This window comes from Xiphophorus maculatus, chromosome 2 (genome assembly GCF_002775205.1).
Source record: "Xiphophorus maculatus strain JP 163 A chromosome 2, X_maculatus-5.0-male, whole genome shotgun sequence".
Lineage (NCBI taxonomy): Eukaryota > Metazoa > Chordata > Actinopteri > Cyprinodontiformes > Poeciliidae > Xiphophorus > Xiphophorus maculatus.
The window spans coordinates 2,955,348-2,982,051 of NC_036444.1; the positions used below are offsets into that span (position 1 = coordinate 2,955,348).

A 26,704-nucleotide genomic window follows, 5' to 3' on the forward strand; every position below is an offset into this window, starting at 1 on the left:
CAATGATTTCCAAGCAGTTTCATACATGTAGTGTAGGTCCTTTCACTAATAACAGCATAGTTATAAAATAAACTGGTTAAAAATAACAAGTTGAACTGAAGTTCATGAAGAAAACTAAAGAACTACCTCTTACATGTCATTTCCTGTCATCTTTTATGATCACTTATTTATGCCTGATGTTGCTTCTCCCTTTAAATACAAAGAATCAAAAGCCACAACCAGAGCAGTCAGCGCTGAGATACAGACTTTCATAATAAGCTAAGCAGGTCATCTCTTCAGTTTGATCCAAAACAAGCCAACATGATTTCAGTATTTCTGCTGGTGCTCTGTGTTGTCTTCCTTCTTTTTCAACTCAAACCTCAGAGACCCAAGAACTTCCCACCCGGACCCCCCAGTCTGCCTGTACTGGGGAACCTCTGGAACCTGAACATGAAGAACCCCTTAAAAGACTTTGATAGGGTAAGAAAAGCTATGATAAATACTACTATTTATTTTCTTTCTTTTTATATTTAATGTTATTACCATTTATATATGATATTAATTTGTATATGTTGCTAGAAAATAATTCAGAACTTGCAAACTTCATCGTTACTTATTCAGAATTGCAGGTAAGCAGTAAACTGTAACCTCTGCTGTTGATCAGCTAATACTTATTTGGCGATAGTTTTAGAACATTTTGTATTGTACATTTGTATGCAGCAAAGTCAAACATTACCTGAACTTATGTAGTCTCCAGCATGATTCAGGAAATTATGTAAGAGATTCAACATTTTAGAGATTATTCCTGATGCTTATTTTATTTATTTTTCAATAAAAGCTTGAAAAAGTCTGGGCGTGCTGTGGTGGCATAGGGGATAGCGTGACCCACATTGGGAGGCCTTGACTTCTCGATGCAGCCGTCGCGGGTTCGATTCCCGGACCCGGCGATATTTGCACCCTGTCTTCCCCCTTTCCTGTCAGAATACTTTCATATAAGGGACACTGGAGCCCACAAAAAGTCCCTGGAGGGGAAGACATTTGTTTTTTGGAAAAGTCAGGATTTCGTGGTATGATTTGTAAAATGTATCATGTCCACTCCTAAGCCCGCCTGGCTTGTAAATATTTGGATTGTGACATTTTGGCTCCGTTTCCCACAGCACTAAATTTATAATGAAACATTCAAAACATACAGTTCACACTGTAATGTTAAGTTAAAGAGAACACCTAAACTCCAGTTGATATTGAGGAAAAGCTCATTTCCACATTTATGTGAAATGGTGGATTACAGTCCTGCAAAAAAAAAAAGAAAGTAAAATCCTATTTTAATCTCATTCACAATCTGGCTACAGACGTCTGCAGTTATTTTTGGTCTCTTTGAATTTAGTTCCTTACCAGGTGAATTACAGTTCAGTTTGAATTTGTTGACTGTAACTTTACCTTCAAAAACTCCTGGTTATCAGTCCATTCATAACGACACTGACCTGCAAACCCTTAGAAATGCTAATTTTATTAAACTGAACTTCCCCAGAATCAGTGATGGCTACTTTTCTAAACTATTTATACTAGAAATTAAAATGACAAGGGCAGCATTTACAATTGCACATATGAAACAACCAGAGAAGTAAGAAGCATAAATCAGAACAATTTGACATGTATGTCATAAAATATTTTAATTATTGTAGAATATAATACAATATTTGCCATCTATAAGCAACACTTTTTGAATTTACCAAATTAAATAGGGTCTTCTAAACCAACACTTAGGAAACTTGATCTTTTAGATCGTGTCTTTCAGGATCCAGTGAGCAGAAATGGTGTATTATTCACAGGTCCAAAGTTACGTCGTGCTCAGTCATGGTCTCCTATGAAACACAGTGAAGGTTTGGCAGAAATTGCAATTACGTTAAAAAATTCTAGTCAAAACAGCATGTTATTAAAAATTAGGAAAGGTCTGGTTCATTTGATTCTAATGTGTTTGAGCAGGAAAGCATGAAAAAGCTGCAATAAAGTTTCTCTACAGGGGTGAAGTTGGATATTTGCTATTATTTTTTATTACATTTATCTGCCTCCAAATTTCTTACATTTAGATTCAGTCTTGCAGTGTTCCACACATTTAGCAAAGTCATTGTTTGTGAGCCATCCAAAGGTTGCTGCTGATTATGTAAGACATTTCCCAATGAAGTCTGCTGTGATTTATCCAGGTCCTCCAGTTCAATGGCAACTGGTTCAGACAGGATCAGAATAATATTTAGCGTCATTTTTAGGGTGACACATGTAATAGGGAAATATGTTGGGTGATTCCAGGATGGGGAAAGTGAGATTACAGCACCACCTTTTCATAAATCTTTGGTTTTCTAACACAAACAAGGAAGAAATATTTGGTGTAACATACTAACTAAACTAAATGTGATTGGCCACAACAAAACCAGGAACAGCCAGAAAACACACCGTGAATGTTCAGTAAATGTTTGCAGGTGTTTGGTGAATGCATGACATTAAAGACTATGAAGTCAGAAGTAATGTTTTCTTTTATTTCTAATTCACCTCAGCAGATTTATGTGATATTTTCTCCACAGTTTGGCATCAAGTTCACTTTTTTGTTGGTTATTACATTATGCTTACATGGAAGAAAAAAAATGCATATCAACCACGAAGAACAACTAAACACTAAAATCTTAAAAATATTCTGTAAGCATTAATTTCCTTAAAGAACAAAAACATTTGCTAAATAGCACAGTCAACATTTTTTTTCATTTTCTATGTTTTTTTTTTTTGTTTTATTTAATATACTTCAAATTTAGGACATAGTAAATAAAAAAAAAATCTTTTTTCCAGCTGAGTCAGTCGTATGGAAACGTCTACAGTCTGTTCTTGGGTCAGAGACCAGCTGTGGTCATCAATGGGTTTGAGGCCATGAAGGAGGCGATGGTGATCAAAGCTACTGATTTCGCTGGTCGACCCCAAAACATGTTAATTACTGACATCGCCGATAGCAAAGGTAACGTTTGTGTTTTCTATCATAATTCACAAAAAGCCATTAGCGAGACTGATTTGGGTGTTGACCTCAGATATGTTTTTCTCAGTTTCGACTTTGAAAAAATCTCTGTTTTTCCTGATCTCGACTCTCCTGGCTTTGACCGCTTCCTCTCAATATTCCATAGGCTTAATTTGCAATCAACGCGCCCCCATCCCCAGGGTTGCCAGATCTGACCAACACAACCTCCAAAACCACCAGCCCCAATCTCAACCTCAATTGAAACTCGTGTTAACAGCACCAGGTGTTAATTACAGCTATTTCAGGCTGAGGGCGCCCATTTCCCCCAAGTGGACTAGTTGGCCTGACATTCAGCACCGTGTTGTAGGGGGGAGGTGTCACTTGACGCCCTGGGCGGCTGCCCATGTCCCCCATATCAGAAACCGCCACTGTTAATAGAATGTATTCATGACTAACTTTATGTCGAAAGGTGGTGCAGCTATTTTTTGCCATTTACTTTATTTTTCTAAACACTCAAATAATCAAATTGAACTGGCGACTCATATTGCATGAACAAACATTTTACAATATCAATGACTTTATTTGTTCTTTTTGGTTGCATTAATAAAACATTTTACATTTAAATGAGCGTCAACATGCCGCTATTCTAAATATAAAATGATTAAGCGCTATCTGATATTCAGTTTGTATAAAATTACATGGTCGTTCCATTCCTAGACATGTTTCAGTGAATGTGAAAGAATTTCTAAAGTCAACCTACATGAGATTATTTCTCATTTTTGCTCAAATAAACTAAGCAGTGTTAAATAAAACATATATTCTATGTTGAGAAGTACATGTGGTTACTGTATAAAGAAATTTCATTTTTATATTGTCTTTTCTTTAGGTGTTGCTCTGGTTGATTATGGCTCGCTGTGGAGGGACCATCGGCGCTTTGCTCTCATGACTCTGAGGAACTTTGGTTTGGGAAAGAAGTCAATGGAGGAAAGAATCCATGAAGAGATTCAGCACATAATTAAAACTCTAGAAAATAATATTGGTGATCCTGTGATTTTAAGCATTCATATATTTCTGTTGTCTTATTTGTACTACCGTTCAACCTTGTCACATTTTCGTCTCTTGTGTTTGTTCGGTTTGTTTTTTTAGGTAAAACTTTGAGTCCTCAGTTCCTGTTTCACAATGCAGGCTCCAACATCATCTGCAAGGTTCTGTTTGGAACGCGTTATGAGTACGAAGATGAGACGATCAAAAATGTAATCAGGTGCTTCACTGAGATTTTGAAAATTTTAATGGGACCCTGGGCGATGGTGAGTCAAAGTATTATTCAGAAATAGGATGAAGTTAATTTGGTGAAAGTATTTCTCAAACGTATCAAAAGTATTTTTCTTGTACTGTCCCCATAACAGTTGAATGCCTTAATCTGAATGAATATGTTCCTCCTTAGAAATGTTCTATGCAAACATAATCTGTGTATTTTATATAACCAATCCTCTTTCTCCCCAGATCTACGACTCATTTCCTGTGATCCGTTCGCTCCCACTGCCCTTCAACAAAGCCTTTCAGAATATGGAGGTGATAGAGGACGTAAAGTTGTGCTCATAAGTTTACATACTCTGGCAAAATTCGAATTTTTCTTTTTGTATTTCTCACTTTTCTGTCTGTCACTCATGGCTGAAAGTTGGGTTCTATGATTTCTCATCAAATACATTTCAATACAGATTTAGAGGAATTTGGAGGAAGGAAGCCGTGATTAATTGATTGATCTTAAAACCAATAGCCTATAGCTGGCTGTTTTTTCCTGAGACCCGTTTATTGATGAGCTAAAGCTCAAACACAAATGTTTAACTCATAGCATAAAAACAACAGCAACAACAAAAAACAATCAATGAATACTACTTTTGCACTTTAGCAAAGTAAACATGCTAATCTCTTTTTATAAATAAATTCTTAAATGCTGGAATCCTTCCTATTCCCCATTCCCCAACATATAGCTCTAATTTTAAGCGCAGTCTTTTCTACATGCACGCTCTTTTCATAATGGGCATCCCTCAGTCTGTGGCCTTAAGATCTAATGTATAATCAGACACTTCATTGCACAAAAATAGACCAATTCTAACAGAGAATATGAACTTATGAGCACATCTATGAATCAAAAAACAATCTACCAAAGTGTGTAAAAAACAAACAAAAAAACAATGCTTATTAATTAACTTTTGAGTTGTAGACTTTTCTCAATATTTCAAGAGGTTTGGTGAATGAACACAAGAAGAGCAGAGTCCCTGGAGAGCCGCGAGATTTTGTTGACTGCTATCTGGACGAGCTGGATAAGGTGAGTCAAAAATAAAATAAAATAAAATAAACGCAGTGAACGAACCGTATCAGACTTAACTTACTTAGAAAACGTAATTAGAAAACAGACAATATACTTACATAAATAAAATCAATACACAAAACTAAACAGACATTGCCATACAGTAAAATAGGGTCCTATCTAAACATGCAAAAGAAAATGTATAATTATGCATCCAAGGGGTACAAAACTATTAATCTGATTCTTCATGCATATGTTTCTTTACACAGTTTATGTGATTTAAATGTTATGTCTTTGTCTACCAATTTTTAGAGAGATGGTGATTCCACTTTTTCTGAGGAGCAGCTAACAAGAATCACCTTTGACCTCTATGCTGCTGGGACAGACACCACCTCCAACACCCTGCTGACTGGGTTTCTTTACCTCTTGAACTATCCTCACATACAAGGTATGCTTCAAAGCACTGATATAAATGAATTTACGTACATGTGAACAGATAACTGTTAATGTGCTTTATTTCCCTCCCTCAGAGCGATGTCAGCAGGAGATAGACCGGGTGCTGCAGGGAGGCAATCAGGCCACTTTTGAGGACAGGAACGACATGCCTTACATGCAGGTGGGACGGTTCTTGTTATAAAGACATTTTTCTTAAATTTGTGATAGTTACTGAAATATATTTTTAATAATATGCTCTAAAACACATTGCGTTGATTAATTACATACACACTTGTATTTTCAAGTAGCGGTGCACCGATTGCAGATGATGGAAACATTTGGGATTTGAAAATTCCATCAGACCAATAAAAAACATATTCTATGATATTTTATTTGGATTTTTTAATACAAAAATATGGGGTCAATAGAAAATATGTTTAACATCTGCTTTTCATCTGGATCTGAGCCTCCAGCCTCACAGTCAGGGAAGATTTTTTGCACCTTCTACGGGTTTATGCCGTTTTTATTCTATCGCTAACAGCTGGAATCAGTGGGATTGCTTTTCATGGTGGACAGATTTTAAGAAATCTGTTTTGTTCCAGGCTGTGATCCATGAGATTCAGAGGATTGCCAACACAATTCCTCTCAGTGTCTTCCACTGCACCACTAAGGACACAGAGCTCATGGGATACTCCATTCCTCAGGTTGTTAGCAGCTTGTTTTCATGGATTTGGCATTCTGTAATAAAAATATCTACCATTTGGATTCCTTCAGGGTACAATGATCATCCAGAACATGACCTCAGTGTTGAGAGAAGAGGGACAGTGGAAATTCCCTCATGAGTTCAACCCTGAAAACTTCCTGAATGAACAGGGAGAGTTTGTCAAACCTGAGGCCTTCATGCCTTTCTCTGCAGGTAGATTTAATGTCTATGAGACTAGAAAAAAGCATGCAGACACACTGAGGTATGTTAAAATAACTGAACATGGTTGTTTTGTGAACCAGGTTCTCGAGTTTGTCTTGGAGAGAGTCTGGCCCGCATGGAGCTCTTCCTCATCACGGTGACTCTGCTGAGGAAGTTTAAGTTCGTCTGGCCGGAGGATGCAGGAGAACCAGACTTCACACCAGTCTTTGGAGCAACTTTGACTCCCAAACCTTATTTTATGACAATCCAGCTGAGAGAAAATCAATGAGGTTTTCTGAATAAACTGAAGAAAGAACTTGATGATAAAACATCATTTTTTTACTCATTCAGTAATGCAGCAACAATATCTTCAAAGTCCCACACTGTTTATTTTAATTGCTACCTGACAAGATGTTGCATAATCTGCTGGTGTGAATTGCAATGTTTGACTTCCTTCAAACAAAACTGATCATCAGGCAAGTCAGTAAACAGATTCTGGTTGAACTCTTGGTTATTATTACAACAAGAAATTGTGTCAGAGTCTGTATATTTTATTTAAGAATCATATTATTTGAATGGGACTATGAATGCAAACAATTAATTGATTTAGGATTAACAGTCGATTAATGGGTTATTAAATTAAAATTAGTTCCAATGGACTGCACTCTTTTTTAATGTTGTAGTTTGACCTCCATCCAGTAGAGTGCGCCGCTGGTCGTCCTTAAGTGGAGCCAATTGATACAGAAAAGGAAAAAGAAACGGCGTTCACACTGCAGCCTGAAGTGACCCAATTCCGATTTCTTTTGGACATAATGCGACCTGTATCCGATATTTTCATGACAGCCTGACAAGCACAGGTAGGTTTCCTTTCGAATGCGACCCATATCCGATGCTATCCAATTCAAATGCGACCTAAAGTCCATATATATATATATATCAGATATAAATCCGATTTCACAAAAAATCGGAATTGGGTCACTTGTGAACGCAGCCATAGAGTCCGGTACGCATTTTATGTGCTTCTGTTTTTATATATAAACACTCACCAATCTCCTTAAGTTTCTCCTTAATATCGCTCATTCAGCCGTGTTGCATGACAGAGCAGCATCAACTTTTCAAACAAAAATTACTGATTTGCTACGAAGGCGAGGATTTGATGACCGAGAAAAACCGAGGAGGTAATGTAAAAATAAAAAAAATTACAACATGATCAAGAAAACACGACGCCATTAACGGAGTAAAGTTTTAACTTTTTTCTGTTTGTTTACTCAGTATTTAGTACAGCTGACTCAAAATTATGTTAAAATTTAATAATCCTTCATTAAAAAATGTTGCCCTTTATGTTATGGAGAAACGATCCACGTTCTTGTTGAAAGAGGCCCAACATTTTTTTGTAAGAAAATGGCCACTTACAAGTTAATGGTTAGTCAATTGATGAGATCAATCAACAAACTTATCAATTGCGAACTTGCACTGCTAAATGGGACTGAAAGTTTCTAAACACAATGGCACCATCTAGTGGTCAGAAATAGTAAAAAATATAAAACCCCCTACAGAAAGTCAGTCCAGGATAAATACAGATTTCAGATCCTTAATAAAAGCCTTTATTTATACAATATTAGAAATATATTAAAGATGCAATAAACAAATAATTCAGTTCTTTTTTAGGTAATAAACATGTAATGCCTAAAGTGCTATATCATTCCTATAGTGAACACTTGATCATTTGTAGCAAAGGATGCACCTGCAGCTAAAAACAATTTCAGAAATATGAAAAACTTTTCTGCCTGACCTAACATCAATAATCTGATGATACTTTTGGTTTTGCTGATTAATAATTGGGTAGCAAAAGGCTTTATTTACAGAATTTGAAACTAAAACTGCAGAAGGTCTGGATAGAACATATTTGCAGACAAAGAATGTTTTTTTCATCTTAAATGGAAAATGTATACATTTCTGCACAGCCTTAGCTTATTTACTGCTCTGACTGTGTTGTTCTTCTTACAAATGACCTTTTTTGAGTCTGTAAACTCCAGTTAACTATTAATTGATTACTTAAATAATTGATGATTATTTCAATAATCGATTCATCATGATTCATTGCTTAATCCCCGTCTATCTGGGCAATTTCTTAAAAGTTATTAACAAATGAGTCAGGGAAAAAATAGAATCCAATTGATAATTTTCAGTTCATTCCCGTCATGAAGCCTGTCAGGACTTTAACCCTGAGCTCAGTGGTGTTTGGGTCACCCAGCAGCTCTTTCAGGGTGCATTGTTGAACCGTTTTGTGTGATCAGTGTATTGTTAGACTCTTGGGATTGTCATTGGGAGGCCGTGGGTGGGTGGGCTTGTATTCTGTGTGCTGACATGGACCTTCTGTGAGCGCATTCAGTTGGATGATGACAGGGGGAGAACAGTGAAAAACGATAATCTGCCCAAAAAGACCAAAACAAACAGAGAAAGTCTAACTGAGATGGAACCAAAGAGACCTGGGATTATCGGAGACGGATCACTCTCTAACATGGACTAATCTGGGAAGCGGCACACGTTTCCTTACATTTGGATTTCCTGCCGTGAAGTGGACCAGGAGGGCTGAACATGCAGGAGTCTCCAGGTGTTGCCGGTGTGGACGGCAGCTACGGCAGCAACGTGCCGGCGTTTCTCACCAAACTGTGGACGCTGGTGGAGGATCCTGACACCAACCACCTCATCTGCTGGAGCGCTGTGAGTTCTGCTCAACCAGAGCCGGCCCGAGCATTTTTGGGACCCGGTGCATGTTTTCATTTGGGGCCCCCAATGCCAACATGTCAGGAAATGAAAACATGTCAGGCCACATTAATATCATGAATATTCTTAAAGGGCCGGTTGTGCTAGAATGTATCAACAAACCCGATAAACGGTTAGAACTGCCTCTGCATTTGCACTTCTGTATGACGGTAAATGTGACTTTTTATTACTGGCAAATAATCAATCACAGACTATAACTTGACATCATGTAAGGCTGAGGCAGAAGTGTAGTAGTTAATTATGTTTTTGACAATTTTTCTGGAAAATTTTCAATAAACTCACAATTATGCATTAGCACAAAAAATAACTCAATTTGAGTTCATTTCCGCAATCGCAGTAAAACTGGAAGAATTGACTGACATAATTTGGCAATAAACAGATACAAACCTATTTGATTTGATTAATAAAACAATATTTAAGCACACAACTGTTATTTTGAAGTTCTGTTTATGGATACCTCTGGAGTCTAGAGGGCCACATAAAAATCTATGGTGGGCCGGATTTGGCCCCCGGGCCTTGTGTTTGACACATGCAACATGTCAACACCAGCTGCTTCACCAATCTTAAGCTAATGTGTGTAACACCTGCTATCATTAGCATCATTTGTAACTCACTAATCATACCGATGCCATTAAATCCAAGCAGCTGCTTGCAGTTCCACAGTCAGGCTTGTTTAAGCAATAATCTACAATAAAGCTTAAAATGGTGCTTATGTTTCTTCTACAGAGGTTTTGTCATCTCACTATACATTTTGTCACATTATGGAAAACACAAACTTCCTGCTTTCTTAAATGTTTAGTTTTTAGCAAACCTGTTGCTTAGTTCTGATAACTAGAAATGCTCAGTATTTTTAAACCAATGAATTACAAAAACATATTTCTGAATGCAGACATGTTAGGATTAGGTAACCCTTCTACAAATTAAATATTAACCAGGTGAGTTGTATGTTTATATGTTTAAGGTCAGACAGTGACGGCTCTGAAACATAAAGACTAAGAAGATTTATGCAGCACTTCTGCTTTTAATTCCTGAAATGGTTAAATAATTCAACAAACACTTCAGCCCTGACAACTTTCTCTGTTGTACAGACAGGAACGAGTTTCCACGTGTTTGACCAGGGCCGCTTTGCCAAAGAGGTTCTGCCGAAATACTTTAAACACAACAACATGGCGAGTTTCGTTCGACAGCTCAACATGTGTGAGTATAGCCCTCTTGTTTGTTTTATTTCATGTCGTCGGTGTGTTTACTCCTCCGCTCTGCTGGGTTTTATCAGACGGTTTCCGTAAAGTGGTGAACATCGAGCAAAGCGGCCTGGTGAAGCCTGAAAGAGACGATACGGAGTTCCAGCACCTCTACTTCCTGCAGGGACACGAGCACATGCTGGAGCACATCAAGAGGAAGGTGTGTATGCATACACACACACACAAATAAAACTCTGTCAAACATGAAAACTGATCTTCAGGAGAAAGTCTTTTCTTTGATGGAAATGGCTTACAAAAGGTTAATCCGAACTGTTTGCAACATGTACCAAAATCCTCAACAAAAATACAAAAAAATGTAATAATGTAATTAAAACCAGTTTGGGTTCATCGAGGTCTGCTTTGGTCTTCAATTCCATGGAAAGAAACTAAAAGGAAAGAAAAACCTTTGTTATTAAAAGATGAATAAAAGACGATTTTAATTTGTGGGTCGAAACGTCTCCATCTCCAGTGGGGAAAAGTTGTATCATTCAGGGGCCACAAATGGCCCTAGGGCCACATGTTGGACACCCCTGGCTTAAACTATAAGGAACTGATGCAAAATGTACTTTAAAGCAGCTTTAAATAATTATTAAACTATGCAAACTTACAAATTAATGTTGTTTAGTTGCTCTGAAACGAGAAGCTTTTGGTGGAAACAAACAATAAACTTTGTTAATACACCATCACTTCATTAGAGTTGTTGGATAAATGAGTTTATATTCTTATTTAGAGCCACAGAGGGGTCAGGAGTTTTCTTGCAATTGGAAAATTGTAGGTTTGATTCCAGCTTCCTCCTGTCAGATCCAAGTCTGGGCACTTAGCTCTAAATTGCCAGCTGATCTCTGCATGCTGCAAAAATGTAAAAGCTTATTAGTGTTTTTGTCTACTTTCTTGTGCAAATATCTTAGTACACTTGACTTAAGATGAAACTGGATTACAGGTAACTTTTTAGCAAGATATAGCAGCTTGTTTTGGGTGAGTGATTCCTTAATATTCTTGAAAAATTATCAATTCCACTGGTAGATTATTTCATTTCCAACATGGAATCTACCATTGGAACAAATACATTTTAATCAATATTAAGAAATAATTTACCTAAAACAAGCTTCTATTTATTGCTAAAAAGTTACTTTTAAGTTAGTTGTGTCTTATTTAAAGTGCACTAAGATAGTGGCACAAGAAACTAGACTGAAAATACTTGGTAAGATTTTGTGTTTGTGAGTGTGACTCCAGTGTGAAGATCTTTGAGTGATGAGTTGATGGAAAAGTGCTTTTGGTTCAGTCAAATTAACTCACAAAATGGCTACAAGTTTTAGGCATAAATAGTGGTAAAATAATTCATGTTAAAACAAAAAGTTTAAATCCGCACAGAAAACCTAATAAGTATAATGTTCCAAATAAAACTCCATTTAGAAAAACTTAATGTTGCACAAGCCAATAATAAAAGCAATCAATATGAGTGACAGAATTTACAAATTATTAAAGTATACAAAACAGCTCAGTTCAAACTTCTTCAATTCAGTGTAAATGGTGAGATTTTGATTTAAAACAAACAGTTTGACGCCTTAGTTAATTTGTCAATATTTTTTAATTTTTTTACTTCAGTGAAGAAATCTTGCTGAGTTTCTAAGAATAGTCTGAGGTCAAAGGTTAAAGAAGTTCTGAAAAGTAATTTGATGCCAGACAGTTTCAGATTAAAAAAACTAAATTTGAATCTCTAGTTAAACATGTCACCAAGTTTTTTTTTTGTAAGTGTCTAAAGTGTGTGGTGTAATGTTTTTCTTTTTTTTACATATTCTATCTTTTTTGCAACAAATTAATGTGGTCAGTTAAAGAGCCAGAAAATATCCCCATTAAAAAACTGATTTTTATCGAGTGTTTTTGTGAAAGTCTAATCTTTGTTCATAACCTTGATACTTTCAAAAATATTATTGAGAATTTACTCCACAGTGCTATTATTTAACACCAAATTTCACAAATAATGGAGTTTGGAATATAAATATGATTAGATAAAATCGGAGTTCAACAAATGATTGTATATTTGTTTTAGCCACCATGTAAATCTTTTCAAATATCAAGATTACCTTTTAAAATTTTTGATGTTTTTGTTTGTAGGTGTCCATCGTGAAAAGCGAGGAGACTAAAGTCCGGCAGGAGGACCTCAGCAAGCTGCTGTACGAAGTTCAGCTTCTGAGGACGCAGCAGGACAACATGGAGTGTCAGATGCAGGACATGAAGCAGTGAGTGAAGTCACTCTGCTTTTTAAATACAGTTACACCTGACATTATCCAACACCTCACTGCAAATTAGATTCATTGAAAAATACACAAACTAGCTGCGGTTGGTGATAAACTAAGTTAAATACAACTGATGTTTAATTTTTTCTTGAAACTAAATATAAAATTACGTTTTTGCTAAGCTCTTGTTAATTATTCCACCTCATCATGACTAGCATGTTCAGATCTTAGCAGAGCTTTTTCTTCCTGTTTTAACTTGCTGGTAACATGATTTACAGCCAGGCATAACTTCAACCTGCTCTCCTCATTTATATTTTTGTTTTTATGTATGGCAGCCATCTTTTTCAAATCCCACCAGAGATTTTCAAAATAATTCAGACTATATCTGCATTTCTATTGATCACATAATTGAGCAATTTGACTTTTTGAAAATAAATCGGCCTATTCAAAACAACAGCAGTATTTTAAAGTCTATTCTCTGAGCTACAGGGAGCCAGTGTAGGGACTTTAGAACTGGGTGATGTGCTCTAACTTCCTGGTTTTAGTCAGAACTCCAGCAGCAGCGTTCTGGATCAGCTGCAGCTGAAGGATTTTGTCAGGCAGACCTGTGAAGACTCTGTTGCAGTAATCAATGCAACTAAAGATAAACACATCTTCTAGATCTTCTAGATTTCTAGATCTCACGGAGACATTATTCCTCTAACCCTGAAAATGTTCTTCAGGTGATATAAGGCCGACTTTGTAATTGTCTTTATGTGACTCTGAAGGTTCAGGTCAGAGGTCATCCTGATCTCTGGTTTCCAGCTGTAATAACTGACGCTGTGCGTTGACAATAGATCGTTTCTCTTTAGGTCCAAAGATAATAACTTCAGTTTTGTTTCTGTTCAGCTGGAGAAAGTTTTGGCTCATCCACACGTTTTCTGTTCTAAGCATCTGATCAGTGATTGGATGGATTCAAAGGTCACATGGTGACATTGTAATGTAGAGCTGTGTATCATAGTTATGGTAGTTATAACCTGAGCTAGTGGGAGCATATAAATATTGAATAAAAGGGGTCCTAGGATTGAGCCTTGGGGAACCCCACATGTGACTTCTGTCCGCTTTGATGAGACGTTTCCTATTGAAACAAAGGAATCCCTGTTCTTTATGTAAGATTAGAACCAGCAGAGTACTGGACCGGAGAGTCCGACCCAACTCTCCAGTCAGTTCAGTAAAATGTCATGATCAACAGTGTCAAAAACTGCACTGAGGTCCAACAGAACCAGCACTGTGGTTCTGCCACAGTCCGTATTTATATGGATATCATTGAACACTTTTACGAGGGCGGTCTCTGTGGTGAGCACAAAAACCAGACTGGAAGGAGTCAAAGCGGTTGGTTATAGTTAGGAAGCTTTTTAACAGTTGAAACTTTTTCAATAATTTTGCTGATGAATGGGAGGTCAGAGGTCGGCCTGTAGTTCTGCAGTAGTGATTTGTCCAGGTTGTTCTTTTTTATCAGTGGTTTGATCACAGGGAAAACGCCTGATGAAAATAATAAGTTCACTATTTGGATCAGATCATTTGTGATGACAGGCAGGACTTTCTTAAAGAAATGTGTGGGTAGGACATTCAGACAGCAGGAACTTGAGCTTAATTGATCTATAATTTCTTTTAAGGTTTTATAAGTAAGTAGTTGAAATTGGGTCATTTTTCCTGCATTTGTCCACAGTTCTTCTACAAATCCACAAAACACATGTAACGCAAAAGGAAACGTTACATTTTATAACATTTTACACACAAATCTGTAGTTTATTGATGTGTCTGTGCAGAATTAGTTGATTTCAATAAAAAGGTTTTTGGATCCACTGCTGTGAATCTTTGTGGTGTCAGAGCAGCTTCTGATCTGTCATTTTATTCTTCCTGTTGGAACCGATCAGTGAGCGGATGAACTGACATTTTCTCCGGAGGCCACAGCTGCTGAAAATAGCTGCTCTGGTTCTATTGTGTGAAGGAGCGGCTTTATGCTCAGCATTGTTCGCTGATGTGAGGAGAGAATGTTCACCTCATCACCTGACTGACACACACACACACACACACACACACACACACACACACACACACACACACACACACACAGCCTCCATTTATTCAAAATCCTGATTTATAAAACATCTAAATGATAATGCATAAACCAAGTTTTTGTTGTGTGATGAGCTAAAATGTAGCCGTTCTCATTTGTTTCTACCTTCCGGCGGCGAATTAATCATTTTAAAAATTATATTTTTATTTTTGTAGAAGTTTATACGATCTGAAGAAACATAAACTATACATAAACATAAACTAATCCAAACTATAATTGAACAAGAACACAATAATTTATTATCAGAGACTGAGCAGTTTTCATCTAGCTTCTTGGGCAAATATCTTACTACACTTAAAATAAGACAAAACTAACTAACAAGATAACCATGATTCACCAGTCGCTTTAGCGTTTTGATTTGCAATATTGATCATATTGATTTTGCACCTTCCGAAGTCACAACTGATGATTGTGACTCAGTTTGTTGTGCAGCCTTGGTCCTGACAGCAACAGGAAAATGGCTGCAAATACATTTAAACTCCAGATCAAACTTTTAACCTTCTAATCAGGCTTTTGGTTTTGCTCCTGCTTGCAGGCAGAATGAGGTTCTGTGGAGAGAAGTGGTTTCACTGAGACAGAACCACACACAGCAACAGAAGGTCATGAACAAGGTAAGTTCACTTCTGAAAACAAAAAGTGATTCAAACGGGAACAAATAAAACGAATTCATGGTCCAGGGAGGAAATCCTATTCCTTAGTTTGAGATCAGAAATTATTTCAACACTTGGATCAGAGGTGCAGCCATGAGCTTTTCAAAAAAAAAAGATCATGTATAATTTCTGATAAATATTATAGAAAATTCATTGGCTTACTTAAAAAAACACTATTTTACTTAAACCTTTACTAAAAGAAGAAACATTTTCTGTTGCGATGTCGATATTTGTGAAAAACTAAAACCCAAATAAAAAAACAATGATATAAAAAATATTATGGATACTTTGTGTTGTTCTGTTGTGAAAATTCAACAAAATTATTCCACAGAATAAATAAGTAAAAACCTGCTCTTAATATCTATTATTGATTAAACTATAAACTTCAGTTAAAAATGTTTGAAAAGCCTAAAAACTGTCAGAATTGTTATTTATACTATTTCCATTCTGCTGGTTCCATTAGAGGATTAATAAATATGAAAATAAGATTAAATGGAGGGCAAGATTTTATGCTTGTGGAGCTTTGACCTGGGAAATCAAGTTTTAAAGGATAATGTTTCTGTCAAATGAAGTGTAAAACAATGTAATGGGCAGCGTTATGTAAGCACACGTCACACTCAGATTATTAGACTTTATTTTATTTCATAGAAATGAAATTTCTTTTAAATATTCTGAAGTTCAGCTTTAATTGATTCTAAATTGAATTGTTGTCATTTTAATGTAACAGGTGATTCACACCAAGCTGCTTAAATGATTTATGTGTAAAATGGAGTCATTTTATCAGCTCAAAAGCTTAAACAAGCTGCCGCTTCTGTAACTTTCTGCACAGTCAGAAGATCTTCTTACATGTTCAAGAACTACAATGATATTAGATTAAAGTTTTATTTATTAATAAAAGGTTGAAGGGATGGACGGAGAGGACAAAACAAACTTACAACAACTGGGATTTCTCTTCTTTCTTAAACCCAGCTGGTGGAACTGATAAAAGCTGTTTTTCACCTGAAACGTTTTGGTTTTTCTCTGTGAGGCCGAGCCAGGATGCTGATTCATGCTGTGCTTTCTCCCTCTTCCCCAGCTGATCCGGTTTCTGTTCAGCCAGATGCAGTCCAGCACACCCAGCGCTGTGGGCCTGAAGAGAAAACTGTGAGTGAACACACACACACACACACACACACACACACACACACACGGAGCAACCGTCAACAAAAACAGGACAAACAGAGGGGTGGAGGGGAGGGCTGACAAACCAAAGCATCTAACTCAACGCTCGCTGTGAATGGAGACAAGTGCTGAATCAGTCAGTCAGTGAAGGCAGCGCCGCATGGTGTGTGACCTTGTTGTAGTCAATGTGGATGAAATGCTGGTTCAGCGTTGTTGCTGAGCGTGAACAAGGCCAGGATGAGAACGGAGAGGCACGCCAAATACAAAAGTGACAAAAAAAAGAAACAAAAACTATGGATATCCAGGTCTGTTTGGTAGAAACATACAGGTTTTCAGAAGAAGTATTTCCCTTAAAGAGTAACAACACCTTTTTGAATTGAATTACTCATGCATTGTCTGATTTTGATGCCGGAAAACAAGAAGCCAAATGTCTGAGTTCAAAAATTACATAAATGACTTTTCAAACAGTAAGTATCGAGCTTTAACTAAAATACGTCACTTCAACACACCTGGAAACCATTTTTAATGAGGTCAGGTTTCTTCAAGTGAGAATCCTCCTGACCGAAACGTTTTTATCCCATCAGGCCTCTGATGTTGGATGACGGCTCTCCCAGCCCTCCTTCACCCAAGTTCAGCCACAGCCATCCCATAGAGCCGGTGCATGAATCCTACTACATCCACTCAGTAAGTAAACCAGCCAGTTATAGTAAAATGTAATGAAGAAACATAACCCAAAAGTCAATAAGCTTTATTAGATTTGCTAGAATGTCTCTCTAGAGTTAATGCTATACTGATGTTTTTCAGTGATCTATTCTGTTGGGATCTAAAATTATGAAACCACTAAAATAATGACCTTCCATGTTCAGAACAAATGTTGCTAACAGCCACATGAACTGAACCTCAGCTGCAGCTTCCAAGTTATAGCCGGGGGTTTCTGACTGGTTATGCATGCAGGGACGCAGCTTTATTTATGGCATCCTGTGCAGCAATGTTGCAAATTTTACAACAGTGTTTTATGATCATTATAGAAAAAAAGGGGAAAATTTCCATATAAAAAAACTAGAATTTTCTAGAAATACAGAGATTTCAGAGTTTGAAAAGTCAAAACATTCATAGATAAATCTCAGACATTTTCTAGAAAAAACAAGGAAATTTATGAGTTCCAAAAGTCCAAAATATTTTACTTCATAAACTCAGAAAAACTCAGAAGTTTTCCTGTTTTTTTTTTCTAGAAAATGTACGACTTTTCAAACTGAAAAATTACCTTTATTTTTCTAGAAAGTTCTCTAGAAAGTGAGTTTTGGGCGTGCCGTGGTGGCGTAGCGGTTAGCGCGACCCGTATTTGGAGGCCTTGAGTCCTCGACGCGGCCGTCGCGGGTTCGACTCCCGGACCCGAAGACATTTGGCGCATGTCTTCCCCCCTCTCCTTCCCCGTTTCCTGTCAGCCTGCTGTCATATAAGGGACACTAGAGCCCACAAAAGACCCCCTGGAGGGGTAACAAAAAAAAAAAAAATTCTGAGTTTTTCGGCAGAATTTTATTCTTGCTTTTTCTATCTACAAAGACTTAATATGCTGTCATAAAATTTGAATCAAAATGTCTTAATCGTGATAGTTGATCCTTCACATGCAGAGAAAAGAAATCTGGTGAGAAATCTTTTTGAGCAGTTTAACTGAACACTAGAGGGAAGCAGAGTGCAATGGCCAACTATTTAGGTGTGGTGTTTCTGACTGCACATAGACAGGTAAATATGATTCTTCTTAAGGAGGGGCAGAAAAAGAGGCAGCAACATTAAAACTGGGTCTGAGATCTCAGCTTTGAAAAAAAAAGTTTCAGTTTTATAAAACAAAATGCCACTTTGTTGTTTTTGTCCCTTCTCAGCCATCCAGCGATACTGCATCTTGTTCGACGGATGGACTGACAGGAGGACCGATCATTTCAGATGTTACTGACATGACTCAGGCCAGCATGGCCATTCAGATGCAGTCTGCTGACAACAGGTGAGTCAGAACCGTAAACACTGATTTACCAGAACCGCTGTCTTCTCCCAGACAACTTCAGGGTCTCAAAAGGTTAAAGGTTCATTTTCAGCTGCTGCGGTTTGCTTTCACACAACAATGAGTCAAACCAACCAAACCCTTTACACTTTAGCTTTAATAACATAAAGCTACATACTTTTTAAAGTTTAATCAGTAATACTTTTATAACAAAGTTATGTCAGATCATGATTTCTTGGTTAATATCAAGTTGTCATAACGAAGATATTTTGAATAATGTCAACTTTGTATTAAAATTGTCATAATTTACCGAATGACACTTCATGACAACAGTCATAAATGTTCATGAAGACTTACTCATGTTCATGACAGGTGTTATGTCATGTTTATGACTTTGTCATGACAGTCGTATTCACAACCTGTCAAATAAAGTGTTACCCAAATATTTAACCAGCTTTAACCGAGTCTGCTGGTGTGAAAACAGCCTTAGTGTTAGAAACTGTCTCTGCTTCCACGCTAAGGCAGAAAAGCATGATGCTCATCAAAGAGGAGCCTGTGAGCCCAGGAGTCCGTGGTGGAGGGAAGGGAGACGCCGCTGACGGAGGAGAGGCGGCGGCCATGACCTCCACCTGTCAGGTCTGCTCCTCTGAGCCTCCAGTCCTCCCGGTCGCCATGGTGCAGTCTGTCCTGGAGGGGAGGGGCTCCGTAGCCTCCATGGTGGAGAGGAGGAACAGGAGACCCGCCCTGGACCGGTACGTTATCCCGGCTGGACGTCCTGACAGAAACCCATGTGTGTGTTGAATATTGGTGTGTGTGTGTGCAGAGCTGAGCTTCCAGAATCGGTGGAGAACATAGACATGAGTCTGGAGGAGCTGCAGCAGCTGCTGCTCAGGAGCCACCAGCAGAGCACCATGGAAGCTGGAGCCGGCGCCGTAATGGATGTAAGGATGCAGTTATTAATAAAATTGTTTTATTAAATTAAAATTAGTTTTAATCAACGAGTGCAAATTCCTGTGGGTCCAAAACAATCCTAACTCATTGTCCTTCCAGTACCATGTATGACGGTTGCTTGTCTTTAAATTTCTCCAAACATGAATCTTTTCAAAAATGTTTGTTTTCCTTCACACTTCCAAACCAGTTATGTTTGTTTGATCTTTTTCTGCTTGTCTTGTCACAAATTTTAACATTTAACATGCTAATTGTTGGCATTTAAGATGGAAAATCCAGTGTTAGCTTGGAGTGAAGCTGCTTAGATGATAAAAATCTTTATCTCTGTAGAATAACTAGCTTCAAAACATTAAGGAATGATGAGCAGTAAAAGCTGCTATTTAAAGCTAATATGTTCACCACTTCATTGTATATGCTGCAGTGTAAACTGTGAAAACCATTAATGCAGACATTTTCACATTGATTGTAATCAATTAATGAATGCATTTAATTAAATATTGATTGGTATTCAACTTCTCAATTATGAAAACGTTCTCCTTTTTTTTCTTTGACAATTAAACCACAAAATAAAAGTCAGTGAACTGGTTACCGTGGTTTCAATTAAGATGCATCTGCTTGTTATTTTTGCATATTGAAGATGTGAATCATTAAGTTTTTCTTCTTCATGTGTTTCTACAGCCTTTCAGTTTAAGCCTTCCTCTGACTGAGTGGAACTTCACAGAGATGGAATCCAACCTGAAATCTGTGAGTGGTGTGAAACCTTCCGTGGTTCTGTGGAGAAAACGCAAAACAAACCAAACTAAATAACTGAGTTTGAAATAATTAACAGAGAAACAGAACATGGTAAGAAACATGAGAAGGGAATAATGGTATTTTGTGTCTGGAACAAACCATCTTTAACAATAAAAAGCGATATAATGAATGAATAAGAAACATTTTCTAAATGTATGAGCGGAAAATAACAGGTGTAGAAATGAGAAATGAAATCATACGTAGAATTTTTGACTTGTGATGCCAATATCTTTCTGTTAAAGTAAATCTTATTCTTCATTTCACATAAAATAATACTTCTGATTAGAACATCAGATTCTAAAAAGCTGTTGAAAATCACTATTGATCTAAAAACGAGATTTGGAGAAAATGTCTTCACAGAAACGTCCCGATTGTGATTTGAATTATGTGTTCTGGTTAATGGAGGTCTTTTATGAAACCTCTGAAATATGGAGAGGATCTTGAGTTTACAAATAGGCCTGTTGCAAGAAACAATAAATCAATTAACTGCATGATCATTTAACCCGAGCTCAATAATTTCCATTTGCATGATTTATTGTTTTTCTATTTTCTCTTTTTCTACCAAAAACTCAAAGACAAAATTCGTCAGTCTGGTGCTTTGGTCTCAACTAACCTTTTTCTTGAAGGACAGATTTATTTTATGATTCATCTTATTTGTCGTTTCTGTTGTTTTGTTTATTCATTTTGTATTCCAGTGTAAAATGTTCATCAATTATTTTTTTAATAATAATTTATTGAATAATTATGCCTCTAGCATTATATTACTTTGAAATGGTCTCAAAACAGCAATATTATCCTTTATTGCAATACCTTCTGGGACAATTTATCATCCAGCAAAATTTGTTATCTTGACAGAACTTTTTGCAAACAGATTTGAAGAAAAATCAATAACTTTTCAAAAAGGAATAGAAGTATTGTAGGTACCAACTACTTTCTTAAAGCAGTCAGGGAGGAATTTATGAGTGGAAAGCCACACCTAAGCTCTGATCCCACAAATTCATCAATACTGTAATGGATGGAGAGAGGAAGTTAAATCATTAAACTCAATAAGTTCTGTAATAAACATTAAAGTGTCTCGTAAGGTTTTGTAATAGTGAAAGCCTCAGTTAGGAAGCTGATGAGATTGAACAGTATGATCCTTCTATTATCATTCAGCGCTCTAAAACAGGAGGTCCTTTAGAGGCTCGGTTCATTTCCAGCTTCAGAGACACAAACACTAAAAGCCTGAGCTCACCAAGTAATCAATAACGTCTCTGAGGTCCAGTTTTTCTCACCAGCCAGGAGAGCACAGACAGGATGCTGCAGCTCTGAGGTCAAACTGGCTTTCACTGCACTGAGAAAGGATTTTTCACAGCAAACATCAAGTAAACAAATTGTTTTTAGAATAAAATCCAGTGCTTATAGATGCTGCACCACAAAAACACAAAGACACTTGAAATAAGATAAACCTAACTTAAAAAAAACTCTTCAGCAAGATATAGAAGCTTGTTTTGGTCAATAATTCCTTCATATTGATTTAAAATAATGATAGTTCCACTGGCAAATATTTTCACTTGTAACATGTAAAATACTTTGTTATAAGTGAAAAAATCTGCCACTTTTTAATAAATATTAAGGAATTATTGAGCTAATAAAAGCTCCTTCATTTTGCTGAAAAGTTGCTTCCACTCTAATTTTGTCTTATTTCTAGCATATTAAGATATTTGCATTATACTAGACAAAGAATATTTTAGTATAGTTTTCTTTGGCAAACCCCTGAGACACATGTGGTTAGGACAGTCAAAGGCTTGACATTATTTCCAACAGCCCTTAATCAGCCCTTAATCCTCAAACATCAACAGCTCTTGGAAACTTTTGAAAGTCGTCATCAGTCGTCTTCCTGAGCCATTTTCCTCCTGTGAAAAGCAGATTTTTCTGACTCTGCGCTGAAAGAGAGCTGATTCATTCTTCAAATCTGTTTGGTTTTGTTTGTGGAGATGAAAGTCATCAAATGGCTCCCGGTAATTAGAGAGCACTGAACGTTTCCCCACTTACAGCCAGGCTGCCTGCTCCATGTTTGAGTAAATTACCTTGCATCGTGTTATTCATGTTGCTCCATTTTCAGGAGGGTAAGTGCAAACAGCATGGGCATAGAAAGGTTGGTTGTATCGCTGAGTAACTGCTTTACAGGATGGAGCAGCCAGTGAAGATGAAAGACACTGCAAGGTGGCTTTAACACACACAAACAGGAATGTGTGTTATCTTTAACACATCTCAGCAAAAGAAATGGGAATAAAAAATCAAATACAACTTGAGGCAAAACATTAACTCAGTCATTTCAAAGTGAAATTCATATTAATTTGTCTCAGGCCTGAAACTAAAGCATCATCAGGGAAATTTTAGCAAAAGCAAAAAATTAAAACATTTCTTAAACCATAATCACTTACTGTATATCCATCCATCCATTTTCTAACACCTTTGACCCTAGTGGGGTCAGGAGGTGCTGGTGCCTCTCCAGCTAACATTCTGGGCACGAGGCGGGGTTCACCCTGGACAGGTCGCCAGTCTGTCACAGCTTGATCGCTTATGATTAAATAAAATAAAAATGTCAGATTTTGTCATTCCTGTATTCATGTGTGTAGAAAGTCTTTGACTACATGCATGTTTTTCCTCAGTACATGTTCCAGAATCAGGAAGCCGAGGCTTTTCCTGCAGCAAGCTGTGAGGATCAGTGAGTCTGAGCCGCGGACTGTTGCATTTTATCTGAACGGTAAGAATTTGTGACATAATAGTTAACAAATGCAAAAATACTCATACCCCTTCAACTGCTTTATATGTTGTCACACTACAGCTGCAAACATCAATGCGTGTTATTTTAGTTTTATATGAAAGATCAACACAAAATAGTTTATGCATTTTTAAAAGTTTTTTTTTTAGTAAACTCAGATGTCCCTAAATAAAATCCAGTGAAATTAAATCAAAAGTCCCCTAATTATTAAATAGAGTCCAGCTGTGTGTAATTTAATGCAGCTGTGGCCTCAGAAGTTTGTTGAAGAACATTATAGAACAAACAGCATCACAAAAACCAAAGAAAAGACAGAAAACATGGGAGGAATGTGGTCTGGCCAGCCTGGACCAAGGGACAGAGATGATAAAAGATAAACGTAGGAAAATACTAGAAGAAAATAAAAGTACTTCCTGAGACTTTTCTGAAGTTCTGCATCGCTGCAATTCACTTCATTTATCACTTTGTAACAGGTGAGTTTTCTTTCAGCCTACAGATCAACTTAAATTACAAACAGTAAGCTACACAGATTTCAAACTTTATAGAAAAGTTCCTGTAAATGTACTAACATTTGCGGGAACATGTACTGTATATCATTATGTCATCTGCATAAAAGTGAACATTAAGAATGCTGATGTGAAGAGTGTTATAAGTAAAATAAAGGATTGAACCCTGGAGAACACCCTGGTTTTACATCAAATAACTAGAATTAAAGCTTTCACCAGCATGCTTTGAGATCTGCCAGAATTTATCAGGAAAATATAATCCAAATATAATTTTATCCTTAAATATATATGTTTTAATCTTTGTTAAGGAATGATTGTGTTCTTAGGGTCTGAATTGCTATAATGTCTGTGGTTTAGCCTCAGCCAGAGACTAACTCTTCCCGGCCTCAGGTGAATTCTTCCTGAGGAGACACTGTGACATCTTGGCTCGTTTCTCTCCTCAGGCCACAGAAGCTGCTGTTCCGCTCATTATTCCACTCCACAGGAGTTTGAACTCACGGCCCTGCCAGGCTGTTTCCACGCTGCTTTATTTCCAATCTGTCCACAGAAGGACATCTGCAAGGAAAGGGACAATAGGACAATTTCCTAACTACTTCCTGGTTAGCTGGCTGCCATGGATTTGATGTCCACATCTGCAGTTAAGGAAACAAAATAATGTTGTAAAAATTCAATTTGACTCATTTACAGCCAGAAGGATGCATTCTTGGCTTCTGCACTTTAGTCTTTGTGTGAGTTCTAGGTTGTAGATGTGAATTTTTTTCTTCCTATAAATAATCTATAAAAATGTTTTCTATTATTTAACATGAGAATCATGGGGGTTAGTGTAGAATATTTCACAAGCAAGTTTTCTTAGTCTGCTTAGAGGCTCCTCAACTCTTCCTCCTAAAGAAGTGTTCACTGCAAAAACACAAAATCTTACAAAATATTTTGTTCTAATTTCTAGTGCAAATATGTTAGTGCTCTTGAAATAAGACCAAACGAGCTGACAAGTAACTTTTGAGCAATATATAGGCCCTTGTTTTAGTTGAATAATGTCTTAATATTAGGGGAAAAGTATTGAGGAGATTATTTCACTTGCAACAAGTCTTGTAAAAAGTCTTATCAGTGAAAAAATCTGTCAGTGAAGCTAATAATTTTCATTAACATTAAGGAATTATTGACTTTAAACAGCTTCTTATATCTTTCTAAAAATGTTACAAGTCAGTATTGTATTTTTTAAGTGTACCAAGATATTTGGATAGAAAGTAGACCAAAAATACTTGGTAAGATTTTTTTTTTGTAGTGTTAGCCTTGTTGATACTTCAAGTGAAAGTGTAAATTTAAACCAAACTAACTCATTAATATTGAGTTAGTGTTTTATTGAGGGTAAAAGAGAAACCAACACAAACAGCTCCCACTTTAACGCAGACAAAGCCCCAATGTGTTTGTCCATCTACATCCTGCCAACACTCCAACCAGAACCCAAACCCAGACAACCAGATGATGATGATGATGATGGATGGACTGAAGTGCATCACACCGGGGAGTTTAACCTACCTATTTCATATGTCCTTGCAATTATTTAACATGTAGCCAAAAAGTTATATTTTTTTGTTTTTACTTGTGAAACAATGAAAAAGCATAACCAGTTATGCATTTTGCACAATTTGCATCCCAACATGGGGAGAACATTGAGATTAGGCCATTAATTTTCTGTTTTTAGAAGGCAGACACTTGGAGCTCAGTGAGTCGCTGCAGGAAATGGAAACTATTTGAGATGCAATGTTCATCAGTGGAGCAGTATTATGTAAAATTTACTTCTTTTTTTTTTTTTTTTAACTTTACATCATATTCGTAATGTTATTCCCTCATCAAATACATACCTGGAGTGTTGACTTGAGTCTTTCATGAATGTTTAAGGAATCCTTGAATCTCCATGGCAACCATTCAGCTGTGCAAAACAGCTGAATGGTTGGATGTAGCTCCGCCTTCAAGGACAAAGCTCCTCCTCAGGGCTGCAGATTCCAAGCTTCCACCTCACAGAGCAGTTCTCCCTCACTCAGATCCTTCAGACTAGCCAGCAGCAATTAGCAAACACCTGGTCAGCTCAGTATATGAGCTACTTCTCAGTGAACGCTGGGAAAAATGTTGCTGAAGGGTTGATAGAGGAGCCATGTTGTGATGACTTCCTGAAGGCGGAGTTTCAGAAAAAACAGAAGCTTCTTAAAGAGACAATTTCATATGGTAAATTACAAAATCAAATCTCCTTAAGTCATATTTGGCATATACAGTTTTTTTTTAATAACAGCTGATGTTAACAGCTACTTGATTATGCTATAAAATGGCACTAGATGCCTGAAAAATCCATAATCCAGTCCTTTTAAAAGACAGATGGAACATAACCAGATAAATCCGGGTGTTTTTCCGCTGAGAGATCATCCAATACATGATTTAAAAATGTTGGAGTTTATATTGCTGAATGGGATTGTATCTTAGAATTTAATCTGTAACAGAACTTTGCATACCAGCTTGAAAATGGTATAAGATTGAGAACATTTTCCAAAAGTTTTTTCCTTTTATTGTGTAATTTTAGTTTGTGCTCAGCATTGGTTGCAGGCAACAATTATGTGTGATTATGTGATTAGGAGAAAATAGCTGCAGATAAGATGAATTGTGCAATATTGTACAGAACAGTGAGAATACTGCAATGCACAGATGACCATTGGAATGTAGGACATGAACATGTAGATGTGAGTTGTAGACTTGAGCAGACTACACTGAGATGCACTGCTGAAGGAGAGAGTTGGCCTGTGAGTCTAAAAGCTGAGCTGCACAGAAGCTTTGACCAGTTGTTACGTTTGGGTGGAGTGACATCACATCCTGCAGCTCGGCCACAAGCT

At 37.0% G+C, this 26,704-nt stretch overlaps 2 protein-coding genes across 3 annotated transcripts; both read left to right on the plus strand.

Moving 5' to 3' along the window:
• The first annotated feature begins 168 nt into the window (after positions 1-168).
• On the plus strand, positions 169-7,079 carry LOC102230619 (cytochrome P450 2F2-like). Its single transcript, XM_005795879.2, has 11 exons — positions 169-459; positions 2,815-2,977; positions 3,861-4,013; positions 4,121-4,281; positions 4,478-4,546; positions 5,199-5,303; positions 5,598-5,733; positions 5,816-5,901; positions 6,323-6,424; positions 6,495-6,636; positions 6,726-7,079. Exons 1-11 carry the CDS (start codon positions 301-303, stop codon positions 6,911-6,913), a joined length of 1,464 nt encoding a protein of 487 aa, XP_005795936.1. The 5' UTR covers positions 169-300; the 3' UTR covers positions 6,914-7,079.
• A 1,975-nt stretch (positions 7,080-9,054) lies between these two features.
• On the plus strand, positions 9,055-25,027 carry hsf4 (heat shock transcription factor 4). 2 transcript variants are annotated; one of them, XM_005795781.3, is made up of 13 exons: positions 9,055-9,348; positions 10,500-10,608; positions 10,685-10,812; positions 12,768-12,892; positions 15,544-15,619; positions 16,734-16,801; positions 17,404-17,503; positions 18,700-18,818; positions 19,337-19,567; positions 19,639-19,756; positions 20,442-20,507; positions 23,210-23,304; positions 24,269-25,027. In XM_005795781.3, the coding sequence occupies exons 1-12, from the start codon at positions 9,223-9,225 to the stop codon at positions 23,267-23,269; spliced, it is 1,326 nt and encodes a 441-aa protein (XP_005795838.2). In that variant the 5' UTR covers positions 9,055-9,222; the 3' UTR covers positions 23,270-23,304; positions 24,269-25,027. The 2 variants fall into 2 exon arrangements, with proteins under 2 accessions (XP_005795838.2, XP_023200498.1); XM_023344730.1 differs by lacking the exon at positions 9,055-9,348 and having other exon boundaries at positions 10,423-10,608.
• The last annotated feature ends 1,677 nt before the right edge of the window (positions 25,028-26,704 follow it).

Bases quoted from the DNA above. Each gene is read 5' to 3' on its own strand.
- hsf4 (XM_005795781.3), top strand. From the start codon at position 9,223: ATGCAGGAGTCTCCAGGTGTTGCCGGTGTGGACGGCAGCTACGGCAGC. The intron at 15,620-16,733 runs GTAAGTTCACTT...CCTCTTCCCCAG, and splicing joins AACAGAAGGTCATGAACAAG to CTGATCCGGTTTCTGTTCAG. The intron at 18,819-19,336 runs GTGAGTCAGAAC...TTCCACGCTAAG, and splicing joins ATGCAGTCTGCTGACAACAG to GCAGAAAAGCATGATGCTCA.
- LOC102230619 (XM_005795879.2), top strand. From the start codon at position 301: ATGATTTCAGTATTTCTGCTGGTGCTCTGTGTTGTCTTCCTTCTTTTT. The intron at 6,425-6,494 runs GTTGTTAGCAGC...GGATTCCTTCAG, and splicing joins TGGGATACTCCATTCCTCAG to GGTACAATGATCATCCAGAA. The intron at 6,637-6,725 runs GTAGATTTAATG...TTTGTGAACCAG, and splicing joins CTTCATGCCTTTCTCTGCAG to GTTCTCGAGTTTGTCTTGGA.